Source organism: Anomalospiza imberbis, chromosome 3, assembly GCF_031753505.1.
Source record: "Anomalospiza imberbis isolate Cuckoo-Finch-1a 21T00152 chromosome 3, ASM3175350v1, whole genome shotgun sequence".
Lineage (NCBI taxonomy): Eukaryota > Metazoa > Chordata > Aves > Passeriformes > Viduidae > Anomalospiza > Anomalospiza imberbis.
The window spans coordinates 84,058,696-84,073,413 of record NC_089683.1 but is presented as its reverse complement, the minus strand read 5'-3'; the positions used below and the strand labels follow the sequence as shown (position 1 = coordinate 84,073,413).

The 14,718-nt window shown below is 37.5% G+C and overlaps 1 protein-coding gene across 1 annotated transcript in view; it reads right to left on the bottom strand.

Annotated features, from left to right (window-relative positions):
- The window catches only part of ZFAND3 (zinc finger AN1-type containing 3), a 133,409-nt gene that overhangs the window by 98,845 nt on the left and 19,846 nt on the right, over positions 1-14,718 (bottom strand). The window contains exon 2 of the mRNA XM_068185480.1: positions 160-200. Within this exon, the coding sequence (XP_068041581.1) occupies positions 160-200 (41 nt within the window). The remainder of the gene's footprint in view (positions 1-159; positions 201-14,718) is intronic.

The window sequence follows — 14,718 nt, the reverse complement described above, 5'->3', positions numbered from 1 at the left end:
AGGTTCTTGATTAAAAAATAAAGGAAGCACTAAAGTGAGGAAAATCTGATTATGTGTACACACTGAAGGAAAAGAAACCCATGCACAAATCCTAAGGGAGATGCCAACAATGTGGTTTCAATAATCTACGGGAAACACAAAACCTTTTACTGCACTTACCAGCAAAGCATTTGGAACAGAGATTCATAGTCTTGCTGGACCTGGGGCAAAAAATAAAAAAAATAGAGCTAAAAAATTCATTATATTTCTAATCAATACAGGGAAGTTTTGGGGGCAATGAAGCAAGGGTACAGAGAAGGTAAGAACTTAAATGGCTAGGAATCAAAGGTAAGTGGCTAGAAGTGGCTGAACTAGAAATGAGAGTATGGAAAAAGACTAGGGTAATCTCTTGCCAAGAGTTTCCAAAATATGACTTCTACACATTTACCTCATATATGAAAATAAACTTACTTTACCATTCAATGTATATGTTTACACATTCGTCATTCAAATCTTTGTATTGCAATGTGATAATAATGATAGATAGAAAGCACCAATACATTCCATTTGAATAGCAGACTCCCCTTGGCAACAGCTCTGCAGTCCTGACAAATCCTGAATACAATACAGCAATGGAGAAATTAAAGTATTGTACTTATAAGGATACAGACAGATGTGCTCTTGGAAGTCTAGCTGGAATGGTTTAACTAGTTATTACATCAAGCTGTTAATTACTACCCTCAGCTGCATTCAGCAGTAATTTAAAATAACCTGGCTGACTTTGCACTGACACAGACTAGGATAGTTCATATAATCCACAAGGGTGGGCTCAGCTTTGAGGGCAGCAACCTTCAGTTGAAAGAAAAACAATAGAACAGCAGCAGTATCGTAAGCCTCCCAGATGTCTACAAAGTGCATATGCAATTATGCCACAGGTGTTCAAACCTCAAAGTCAGTAGCCTCACCAAAAACAAAGAAAAAAGAAAGAAAAAAAAAATTAAGGTTATAAGATCTCTCTAGGCTCCCATGAAAAACATGAAAATACCCAAAGCAATACAGTATGTTTCCCCCAGTTTACAAAAGCTCTCTTCTAACATCACATCTCCTTTACAAAGTGACCTGGAGAATATTCTCAAAAGTTCTCTATATGTTGGATGATCTTTAGGTAAGAATGAACTGGTTTCTGTGCACACTGCCCAATAGTTGATTTGTTCAGCATTCCTGAATCAACTCTGCCATTATTTACAGGCATTAACGCCATCCTGGGCAGGTTTGAAAGTACCTATTAACAGGCAAGGCTGCACCAAAACTGTCCATGCCTATAAGACCTTTTTTCCTCCCCAGGGCAGCCTCTAGCTGGAACATATAATTTAGCCAAATTAGCTGCACCTTCCTCTCTAGAAAAATACATACAAAGAAACAACTGAGACTACGAAAACAGTTGTTTTCTACCTCCAACCAAACAGGAAGGGAATTTTGAGAGGAGATCTGAGTCTAACAACACATAAATTATTAAAAAACTGCTTGTTACCTTGGGACAAAAAAAATTGACAACTTTTTCAAAGCAATTGTATCACAAATGAACACGTATCAGAATTACAGATTCCCCCTACCCAAATTTGCAGATGGTTATTTTAAATGACTTTCCAGTAACCAAATAAATCCAGACCTGGTCAATCATATCTTGGTATCAATCACACCAAAACATTACAGATGCTTTTCAATTCATGCACATCTGAAAGCTGGTTTACATCAGGCTCAAAAATTCTGTAAGAACACATATCACTGGAGATTTGAGACATAACCATTTGCCAGCTACAGCAAGAGCCACAAACACATGAAAGCTAGTTTTAAATGCAAACAGTATGTGCACAGGAGAAAAGTTAATTCCCAGAAATTAAAGAAAAGAAAAGTAGAACAGCATTTGTAGCCATACAAATATATAATCAGATTGGTAGATACCCAAGGATTCAATATGTTGACGGTCTGCACAGATTATCTACCTTCAAGAGAACTGCAATTAAAAACAGCATGGTGAGTCAACACCTACAGCATCAGTGTGCTGCAGTTCAGTACTCACTGCTTATGGGTTAGACCTTCTGGAGCAGCTCAATATGCCAGGCAGGACCTTCTCTGCAAAGCCATTAAACCCCAGGGGCAGCAAAGAAAAAGAAAGGCAGAGTTCAGCTGGTTCATACTGATGACATTGGAACGGACAATGACAAATGTTTTCTTTGGTATAATCAACCATCTCAGCTCTTAAATATCAATCCAAAGTCTCATACAATATTTACTTATCAGCACACCAACAATGGAAAACAGACACAAACACAACATAAAGCTCTGTGAAAAAGAGAAAAAAGGCTGCCACATAGATCTAACACACAAAACCCCATGAAATTTTCTGAAAGAACAGCACTATTGGACAGGTGACCTTGTAAGCCAAGTAACACTGTTACAGTTTCAAGGATCACTTTCCCTTCGATCCTTGTATACACCTTTTCAAGGCATCCAAGTCAGTCTGAAACTGCTACTAGGATGAGAACCTGAACCTTGAGTGTTTTTTTTATTAGTTTCTTTTACATAGCTACTTAACGTGACAGCAGATACACCCACCACCACTACATTAGAATTAAGAAAAGAGCAAAGACAGAGTAGCAGCATTGATCAACAATCAGCTTCTTTATGAAAATGCAATATTTAATTGGAGCAAAAGTTTCATAAAGAAAATGTATTACGCAGTTTATGTACACCAAATTTAGCAAGTCAGTGTCTGTCAAGTAAAATGTTTGACAGCCTTTTTCTATACTGCAAATCCCTCCTCTCACTGCTAGGATCTCCTCTTTTCAGCAGGCAATGGTCACTCTCAAGACTTAAAATTGAGCAAACCTGCATATTGCTGCTCTCTGGCAAAGTACATGTTAAGTACATCACTGTTTTAATTGCTTCTCAGTGACTCCAGAATTCACCAGAAGCTCATAGTGCCAGGAAGGAACACAAAAATGTAAAATTTCTTTGTTCCTGACAACCTTCTCAAATATATCATACACCTGCAATATCTGGTATTTCTAGGGACAATTTTATTTTAAACACTCAAAGTTCTAAAATATCAAAGTCTTAATCACGACACAGCCTTCTGTTTCCACTTCATAGGAAAAAGACGGTCATGGATGACTTTTAGGGAAGGCAATACAATTCCCATTTCTCGGAACACATAACAATATCATGGCTGCAGTAGTATATAAGGCACAGCAAAGCTAGAATTCTAAGTTAGCCCTGGCAATGAGAATTGAGTGTTTTAGACTGCAAGTCTAGGATGACACCCAGCATTTCTACACCCTTCTGACACAGCTGTCTTGGGATATGCTTCTGAATCAGGTATCAAATCACCACAATTTTTAACTGCACATATTATAGTAATTCCTGGATTTCCCTCATAAAATGTCAGCTTCATGCTGTACAGCACCTCATCCAGAATTACTCACAGTATACATTTTATATGTACAATATCCCTAGAAAGTCATTTTTATACAGATAATTTATAATCTCCACTTGTACATAATTTAAGCTGGTATTCAGAAAGACTTGATTTATAGATAAATCAACTCAAATAGAATGGCATTATCGCTGAGGCAGAATATAGAGTTAAACCCTCTTTGGAGGTACTTCCATCTGTCAAAAAGAAACCATTTAACTAAAGTGTAATACAAAATTATTATGTAGATTGGAAACCACCAGGTGAAGCAAGCTCAGAGGGTCAAGTGGCAGACTAAGTTAAACGCAGAGGATAGTTCAAGTCCAGAGGCTACAGAATGATAGCATGCAACAGTTCTGCAGGGTTTGGTCTGAAAACAGTAAGGGTAGTAAAACGGCCTCTGCTGTCAAAGGAATAAACCCACTCCCTTACCAACATGGCCATGAAAACAGTAGCAATGACATGTGAAAGAGGAAAAAAATTACAGAAATGGGAAATCCTAGAAGTTCTAATATGTTTATACTTTAAGCAGGAAATAAATTGCATGTAAGGGTAAAAATAAAATGCACACTTGAGGCTCTCCAAACCATCATCCCTTACTTGTGCTGTTGTGCCTACAACTCGCCACAGCAAATGGAACTAATTGAGCATTCAGACAGACGTGCACAGACCGCTGTAAGGTCCCAACCTCAGAGAGATGCACATCTGCATCTCCAGTTAAAGGTGAAAATGCAAACTGAGAGCCAGCTACAGGCATTAAATAGCAAAAATCACATACTTCAAATCCTATACGTGCTCATATCGTGTACCACAATTGATACGTAACTAATTAAGAAAACTGAAGAGATTGCTTCCCTGATTCCATTCTCATATGGTACTTCCACTACATTCTTATGAAGGTGTGAAGTGGCTTTATCTGCTCCAAGAAGAGCACTTGATCTTATAAACTCAATTTTACGCTCTATACTATCAATAGTATTTCCCTGCCATTTTACAGTATATCAGTACAAGGTACCATCCAAATCAATGCACATTCTAATTTGTCTTCACTGGAAGTTTGGTTTGCCTTCCCCCTCTTCCAGTAAATGACTATTAATACAAAACCACATTCAGAGAATGGAAGTAAATTCTAGCCCTAAATCTCAAAGACACAACTGTTGGATGCACAGCAGCTGATCAGAACAAACAGAGTAAAAAGACTATCTCACTCTGAAGATTCAAGAACAAATCACATGTGGAAATTTTGTGCAGTCAAAGAGAGTTAAAAACTTGACTGATCTCAAGATACTCAGTCTCCAAAAACAAACTTCTGCCAAGAAACTTGGGACAGGCACACCTAATAAATAATGAAGGTTTTGGTAACAGAAGCCTCCATTTTCCAGCAGAAGATCAGGTGCTTCATAACTTCCCTATCCCATCTTTAAGGCAAAAAACAAAAGGAGACCAGAAACACTAAAATCTAATACTAGCTTTACTCTATACAAGTGACAAAGGGCAATACAAAATACTCAGTTTCCCCTATATTAGCATGCCACCTAGACTTAAGGTAATGGTGAACTAGTATTATTAGCGCAGATGCTCACCAATGACAAGAATTGTGCAAATTCTACTACTACATATAGGTATGTATTCTCAATGCTTGAAAAACAACACCAGAATAATCATAAATCTTGAAACTAATTTTTGTTCATATGTCTTTTGATGATAGAAGAATAAAGATTTTGGAGAAAAAATTATTTCATGCAGCATATGTGCATTAGACATTTAAAGATATTAAAAACCACAGATGCTAATTAAGTATGACTATAAAATCCCAGGTTCTGCATTTTTATTGGAAACAAAGCCTTCCAGCACATCTAGTAATGGTTTGTTACGATTCAGAAGTTGCTATGACTTGGTAGCAGGAAAACGTATCTACTTCAGTGTCACTGTAATTGCACTGGTGATTAAATGCAGCATCTTAAATGCTTCTTGGTCCCCTTCCAGCACAGCAATTACAATGGGATCACAGTGTCACTACAGTACAAATGTATCTCAGCCACTGAATGATACCTGTCCAACATTGTCAGGGGCCCTATGTTTGAGAAAGATTAACATAGCATGAATCATGTCATTAATTAGTTAAAACCACAAAGATGCTCAGCACATATTATGCCATGCATTTTCTAACTCAGAACGACTATACTCATGTTAAATCAATGCATTTATACTACAGTAGTTAATGATCTGTCACCATTTCCATTAGAAAGCAATTTTCAAAGCCTTAGACCTCTGCTAAGAATTCACTGTGAGCTGAATCCTGGCACAGGGCAAAAGCAAAACCACAGCAGACACGTTTACTTTCATCCAAATAAATTAGAAGGATTATTTATTATTAAAAGAAAATCGATCAAATTCTGTATTTCCCTGAACTTTTCATCATTCATTCAGAGCATCTAATGCTTCACCTTGTACAGGAGGGAGGTTAATTAGGCTGTGTTAATAAGATCCTCAGTTGTCTTCTGAAAGTTCTATATATCCTGTACCACCTTCTGAAAAAAGACATTTTATTTTTCTAAATCGGAAGTCACCTCACTGATTTCATATATGCTGTATATTCGATATTTATACATCCTTTGTAATTTATAATCTTGTTAAGGGAATATAGGCAAGTTTTTTTGGGCAGTTTAAACAATTATTCATATTTTTTAACTGAGGTAATTCAATTATTCTTCATAAATGATGCATGCCAAATTCCTTTCATATAAAAGAGCAGAATTGGAGCAGGGCAAACGCAGGTGGACCTACAGAGAACTTGGCAACGAGAAAGTTACATGCATTCAGAAACAGATGAGTGAACTAAGATCTGAAATTAAATATCCCATGAATGCACTCAGAATCGACTTCATCATCTGTTCTATACCTTTATTCTCAGGTTAAGAACTTCAATTAGATAAGTGTTATCAGTAACATTTTTCATTATTACAGCTACTATAGGGTATGTGCTTTAAAAACATCAGTATTCTGGTGTTGGACTTCTCATTTTCACCACAAACAATTTAAAAGTTGCTTATCATGTGAAGATTTTTGGTAAGCTGATGAAAATGATGCTTCAGTGAGCCACACATTCTTACCTCAATTTGAAATGAAATGGAGGGCAAACTTTATGGACTTTACAGTGTACGAGTGCAATGCCCTTCTGGCAGCTTTCCACACTCAAAAGATATGCTGATGTGCTAATATCCCAATGAAGTAGCTGGATCCTAGTTGATTATTTTTTCCAACAGGTACACTAAAGCATTCTTTTTAAACTCTATGACTGTCGTGGTTTGACATGGAAGTGATTTTTTTCAGGAAGTTGGGTCAAACCAATCAGTGGTCAAGTTTGGATATTGGCACCTGAAGTGACCACTGAAGATAGGGATACGCCTCTGAGAACACAGGGGGTTAAAAGCAAGAACTCCCAAGAGCTCGCTCTCTTTGGTTCCGGTCAGGGTGCTGTGCAGACCTCTCCTGCCCAGCCATGGGGCTGGGTAGGGGAGGGGAAGCCATGCGGCCTGGTTGAGGTGAGCTGAGGGGTAGAAGGACTGGAACCGAGCCAGCTCCTGTGGACGGAAGGGTGGAGAGAAGCGGAGATGTCTTTTCCATTCCCCCCCCCAGAGGGAAGAGACAGAGAGTCCGGACGGCACCTGTAACTTTGCCGGCGCGGAGGAGAAAGAAGGATGGGGGGAAGGCGCCCAGCCTTGGCCTTGGGAATCGGCTGCTGGGCAGAGATATCAGCCGTCCAGGGAGTCTGAGCTTTTAACCCTTTCTTGAGAAATTAAGGCTTTGTAAAATATTACTCCTCCTTAATTTGAAGTAGAAGAGAGACAGTCTGGGATCCGAGATGATGGAAGAAGAAATTCTTGAGTTGGAAGGAGATGATGGAGTGGCTTGTGGCTGGACTTTTCTTGTTAGCCATAGACTGGACCAAATTCTCCTAACAGAAGCTGCACTTAGGGGGGTGTGTTGGTGTGCCAGGAGACCTGTTTCAGTGATTACCAGCAGAGGAGTAGAGAGAACAGAGGAGAGTTGGAGAAGGTGTGGAGAAGCCCTCTATCTTCAAGGAAGAAGAAGAGGAGAAGAAGACCTCTGTTCTTGGACCCTCAGCCCCAGGGGAAAATGGGGGGGACTGTAGTCCCAAAATGAGAAACTGAACTGTTGTCTCTTTTGGTCCATGGCAAAGCATCCTTAAAGGAGCCCTATGAGCAGTCTGTCCATGCACGGTGGTGAGAGCACTGTGACATGGAAAGGAGAGTGTCACCATGGCAGATTTTCTCCGGGCGGTTGCCATGTGTGACATGGAAACACAAGGGTGGCAATTGTGTTTCCCGGGAGTCTGTATCACAGGAGAGACTCCTGTCTCCCTTGAAGGACTGAGTATTTGAATATCTGAAGGGTAGCAACTTGATCAGGATCCTGGGTGGTGTCTCATTGTTGAGTTTGTTTAGAAATTAGGTGGGAGGAGGAGGGGTGTTTTGGAAAGTCTTCATCCAAGATTTAGTGTTTGTAGTTTTTATAGTAGTAGTAGTTTAATAAAGTTCTTTTCTTTGTTACTAAGCTTGGGCCTACTCTGCTCTGTTCCTGATCACATCTCACAGCAATTATTTAGAAAAGTACATTTTCATGAGGGCGCTGGCATCGCGCCAGTGTCAAACCATAACAATGACTGAAAGACTTTCTATGTTTTAAATACATAAAAACACTGAAGTGCTCAGTTGACAATTAGTCCAGAAAAGAACACACATAAGTGGTAAGATGGGAGAATGTGGAAAATACACAGTGAAGTAGCTGAATCTTGCAAAATACACAAAAACACTGGTAAGTTTTCACTTAAAGCCTTCTCCAACAATTCTTAAAATAAATTGCAAAAAAATCCAGTGCATTTAAATGAGCTAAGACAGGTTGTGAGAACTTCGATCTGATTCATCTGGGTTTCTAGCTGAACTTACAATGTTGTTGCCCTCCAGTCAAAGTTAAATGGTTCATATTCCCATGAATACACAACTCTATGCTTTAAAAAAAACAATCTCAGCAGCAAAATCATATACCAAACATTCCTCTGATAACTCTTCAAAATCTTTTTCAAGATGTATAGCCTACTATTTAAAGGACAATTAAAAGCTTGGAATTCTAAGAGTTGAAGAAGTCTGTAGTGAGGTAGGAATAAAACTTGAAAGTTTTGATCTACCCACCTTCCACCAATTCCTCAATGATATTATTTTGCTGTATATTGCAGGTAATAACTAACATTGCCCTATGACAACACAATCATCCTCCTGAGATTTACAATATGAGATACTAACTTTATCTTTTTCTTCAGATCAGACACTCCAATAAATGCTCTGCTGATAAGCACCACTCAAAAATCTATTCAATTTCTGTTATTCCTTTTACCACAGGATCAGTAAATAGATACTAAATAGTAAAACATTCTTAGGGAAAAAAAAGCAGCTGGAATAAACCTCAAGAAAGAAACCATTTTGTCCCAGGACTTAAAGGTATGGGTAATTACATATCAAACCTTGCCAGGAAACCCTCCTAAAGTACTTCCTGACCTGAACTGCCATAATTAGCACAGAAAGTAGGAAAATGTTTGATTCTTGCTGATTTTAAGCCCAGCGTGTCTCTTCTGTACACAAATGCATAGTGAAGCGTTTAATTTTTTTAATCAAAGTTCTTTTTCTATGGCACAAGTATACTTAAGAATGCCTGCCATTATGATGGCTTAGAATGGTTAGAACGTTTCAATTTCTGGTGCAGGGAGAGAGGGGAACAGCTTTGCAAAGTATTTCTGAGACTGCAGGGTTTGTGTCAAGTAACATTTATAGGACAACGTATGTAAACTGGTTTAAAAATGCTGTTGTTGTGTTAGTATTAACAAATCACACCAATAAAGTCTGGTATAAATATTGTGCCATGTGTGTTCTCCCAAAAGCTAGCAGAACATCAGAATCATAAAACAAAGTACTTTGTTGCAGAGCTCTACATTTTGTGTTTAACAAGTCTAACATTAATCAAGCAAAAAGGAGTTTAAAGTGTTGACCATCCCAAACATGGAGGGAGAAGGCACTTGAAGGTGCATTATATACAAGAGGTCTGACAAGATGAGTTAGAATCCCAATCATTATTTTGACTATTTATTTTTATGAGTTAAAAACAGGAGTATCCCTTGGACAAAGCAAAAAAACATTACTATTCTGAGATGGGTAAGGAGCTATGTCCTATTTAGTAATGACAAGGCTGTCCAGCAGGATCTCTTACCTGCCTAGGCAACCCCAAAAAGCAGCAATGAGAGACCTTTTGTGAATGAGAGACAAACTGCCTTTTATGGTTCTCTGTACTCCTTGGTTATTGAATCCTTCTGGAACTGCACACCATGACAGAATTGTGGCACTTCTTGAAAAGCATCTGAAGAATTTTGATAAGGTGCCTGCAATCCTATCTTACAACACTGTTCATAAACACATCTGAAAGAAGGTACTAGTATGGAAGTTAGCAGGTATTTTTCCTCCTCCCCATTTAAAACAAGTTTCAGTAGTCCCCAAAAGTTTGCCTGGATGTTCACCATGCGAAATTCACTTTCTTCCATCCTAGCCTGCCTTACACCCAATTGTACAGTCAAGAAGCAATGGGGCTCTTACTCTGGTCTGCTCTACATCTGACTGACTACACACAGACATTTTCAGTTCTCAGGTGTGAAAATGCAGCTATGTCTCATGATCCTATTTTAGAAAACAAGAGTACTTCAGCTCCTCCTCAGGAATTTGAATTGTATTAAGATTATGCCTACACTAGGAGCAATCTGCCAGTTACCTAAACAAAATATTCCTGGAAGCAGATCTACCTACACTGTCAGAAAACAATTCTGCCCTGCTGTTACAACAGCAGAAAAATAAGACAAAGAAAGTAGGAAAAAACCCACATAAAAAGTCACTTTTAAAATGGGAATGAACCACCCAAGACTATCTTACTGCTAGAAAAAGCAGGTTTACATGTTCATCTTGGTCATCCCAGAATTTTGGTCAATTCCTGAATAGCTCTCAGGTGGATTTTTTATCTATCAGGTATGAAAGGCTCCCACCCTCAAAAGAACCATCCCAGAGTAAAGAAATAGAGTGTAACTCTCTTGCTATACTGCAGAAATGTTATGAACTAATGTTTTCAGCAACACATTACACAAAGTCGTGGCTCAGAACAACACTTTGGATGTTTAACCTTGAGAAGAGATATCCTCTCGTAAATACTTTGGAGTTTTCTAACAGTTCAGCATCATTCCAACCAATAGAGCATTTCTAAGCAGCATAAAACTGCTTATAAATAATTCCTTCACAATGTTTCTGTGTTAAACATTCAATTTCTAAAGCATCTGAAAAAGACTAAATAAAACAGGTAAAATTTAGAACAACAAAGAGTTAAGGAACAAACCAACACAAACATGTTTGGTAACACCACTTCAAAAAGCAAACAAACCCTCAAAAAAACCCCCAAAACACTACAAGCAAGAATTAGGCTAATATTAACAAAGACTTATACAGAGCAAGATATGAATCTGAACATAGAAAAAAGTGCAATTTTTTCTTTCCCACGTGTGCACCCAGGCACAAACACAGGTAAAGAAATACAACAGCAGTTACACACTAACCACCATTAGTTCAGTGAAAAATGATATCCGATAGGCTGGGACCTACAGCTCCACTGACAGTTCATATAAAGCAGCATCCTCTTTTCAGCAGTGTTCAGTACAAACATGCTTTCTCAGGAGCTTCTAAGACACAGTGAATACTGGCCATGGAAAGTGTCTTCAGCCCCAAGATCCTTCACTTGCTTTATAGAGCAAAAGGGGTTTGCTCTGTGAAACACCCCAAAATCAGTCCATTCAAAAACAAATCCAAAAGTGGGGGGTGTGGGAAATCTGAACAATTAAGAAATCCAAAATGAAACAGAAGTGCCTGAAAGACTTGAGTATTTTTTTAGGGGGAAGGGGAACATTATTTTAGGTTTTTTGTTTGGCTGGTTTTGAGGTTTTCTCAAGCTGTGATTAAACATTAAACATGAAAGATATTTTAATATCTGAAAATCTCAGCTCCTACATACATCTTCAACACAATTTTCAAGACCTGAGCTTGACCCAGGGAATGCTGCTCAATGCCATTCTTTTTTTCAAGTAAGAGATTTAGGAAAGTTAATGAGTTAACAATGTTGTAGAGTTCAGTAACTGAACTGCAAGTAAATGTGCTCTTTTGCTCAAATCCTATGATTAATGTGCCCAGGAGAATCAGCTGCCTTAACTCTACTTTATTCAGCTATGTTATCTGAAAACTCTTCTCAATTTTACTTTGAATAGAAAAAATGCTTTAAATAAATTTAACTGGGCTAAGGAACTACACATTAAAAAATAGATTGTAATAAACATTGCAAGCCCAAATGACCCAATCCATAATGTCCAGAACTTGTGGTTGAAAAATAGTAAACAACTTTAAAATAATGTAATGCACCACAGTGTCTATGTCTTGCATTTTCCAACATTCTGTATTCAAATGCATGATCTCCAAGAGCAATTACAATAGAAACAGTACTCCAAGTTTTTTCAGAAAGAAAAAGCATCTTAAATATCCCACTACAATTCTAGAGGGAGAAAAAAAGTTATTCGCTAAATGCAGATTTTAAACCTGACTATCACTGATATAATATGAAATACTAAAATATTATTAAATCTTCTCATTACCCACAGTTAGCTTATAGGTCTGGCTGCTGGTCTTTCTGTAATTGTAGCCATACAAGTTGGTTCTACTATAGAATTATTAAGTTTATTAAGTTACTGTAGTAAAGCTTTCTCAAAACACAGATGAATAGTACCCTATGCATTCTTTTACTAGACAGTATTTCAGTCTGCTATTTTCTTTTATGGCATGTTAATTCAAGTTAACATGCACATGACTCACTGAATAAAACTGACATACTACTAGTCTGTATTTATTCATTTCTGCACAGACAAAAATTGGAACTCTTCAAACAAACACCTGATAAAATAACTCTCTGTTATGGGAAAGCTTACTGCATAAACCTTTGCATGTTTAACTTTCTCTGTAAATAATGAAACAAAAGGAAACAAATAAAAGTATTTTGAGTCTTAATATGTAAATGTTAATAATTATACATATGCTTTTCCTTTTTTCTTTTAAATAGACCAACATCTTTCCATTCTCTTTTGCAGCTATATGGTCACTACTACTGTCATGGCATTGACCAGGTAGTCAACAGCATGAAGCATCTTCCATAAGAAACAGAATGAGCACAGCACACAAAAAACAGCATCAGCGCTGAATTGGATCTATCAGACAAGTGTCACAATGTCCTAATGGAACACTGGCATTTTTATTCTAGATTATTCTGAGTTTCTTATTTTTGCATCTTTCAAATATCTACACCTTTTCAAAATATTACATAAAACTACATTTCTCAAAATTCTAAAAGGAAGCAACAGCATTTGTTTCCACATGTTCAGATTTGGTAGCTAATATAGCTATCCCAGCAAAACACTATTATTTAAAATATCCAAGTGCTGGGGATCTTGTCAAGAGTCCTCAATTGCTTTGTTTCTGACTGTAACCAAGAACTGTTCTCTATGCATGTTTAACTGCAGCATGCCTGAAAATCAATCTCTTATATTCCACTATGAGCATCTGTACCCAAAAAAGTGAAAAGAACAGATTCACAGATACATTTTAAGTATCTTTCTCCATACACCTTGTCATCTCAGGCTTAAAGGACTCACTGTTTAAAATTTTAACTAACACTCATCACTGTAAATGCTACTGCTGTTATCCGTGACACAGAACAAATTATTCCTTATGCTGTCAATCAGCACTGCTCACAATCTACTACAACCATATTCTAATCACTTTCGCATGGGCTAACTTCCAGCTACCACCCATCATACCTGGGGATTTGTTAAATCATTCTTAGGATTTGTTAAATTGGAACCAATGGCATGAACATCAAACTCTGTTATTTACTTGATTACTACCTGAAAAGACAGTCAGATCTACAACACAAATACTCCCTAATCAGAAGTTTAATCTTTATTTTCTTGAAGATATTATGGTGAATTGGGTGCAAAAGAAACAATGCAGGTGAATGCAACTACAGCCAACTTCAAAAGTATCTTGTAACTATAATTCCTAAAATCACTTATCTTCCTGAGAGACGTTTATGGTACGAGCTCGGCATGCGTTAAATCAAAAGCATTTCTAAGAAAGACCAGCTGTGTCCCACAGTGTTCACTAATACAGGAGGTTATTTATCAGTAAATATTCCACCTGTTTTTTTTGAGCACATCCTATGAAGAACTGGCAAATTGTTCCAGTGTATCTAATTGACCTACTAAGGAAAGTGGACTGGACTCCAAATCTCAGTTTAGTTCTTGGCTGGAGTTTAGTTATTTTTGAAGTCTGGAGAACTTAAAAGAAAATTAAAATATCATATATGGCAATAAAAAAACAGCAAAGGAAGTTGGGGAGAGACTGCTCATCTTTTATTAGATGGTGCTCACTTCTCCTTAAGCCTTCACACTTAAACAATGTCAGAAATTTAAATTTACTGTTTGTTCAATAAAAAAATGTTAATGACTCAATATACTTTCAAATATACCACTGCTCTAAAATCCATGGGTTGTACCCAGCACCCTTAAAATGATAAAAAGTACCCACAGAGGTAGGAGTTAACATAGTGCCTGTCTGCTGTGTTAACAAAATCTGTACTCTGGGTCTCTGCTAGTTTGCACTGAACATTTATAATTCTCTAAGTACTCTTAACATCTGTGAAACATTTACAACTCAAACGATCAGCACACATGGGTTTCTGCTGTTGTAAACACTGAATCAGCTGAACTACTAGAAACATTAAAAAGAATTTAATGTATAAAGGAAATGCATTACAGAAGCAGGCAACCACACTCCAGTACCAATGGCTGAGTCACAACAAGACTTGCAGCAAGTTCAAAAGATCTTCTCCCAGCTCTATAAAATCCAAGTTAAATACATAACCTTACACTTGCATTGCAAAGCTCTAGTGAATGCCATCTGCAGTGGGCACTACTAGATGGTAATTTCAACTGTGAATGCCCATGGTCTGTAAATAAATCCATAGGGAAGGAATACCACTCACCAAAATTAGCATTCAGTAATCAAATACATTTATTTATGTAGTAGTCTTTTGTGTTATTAGAAGGGGAAATGCTAAAT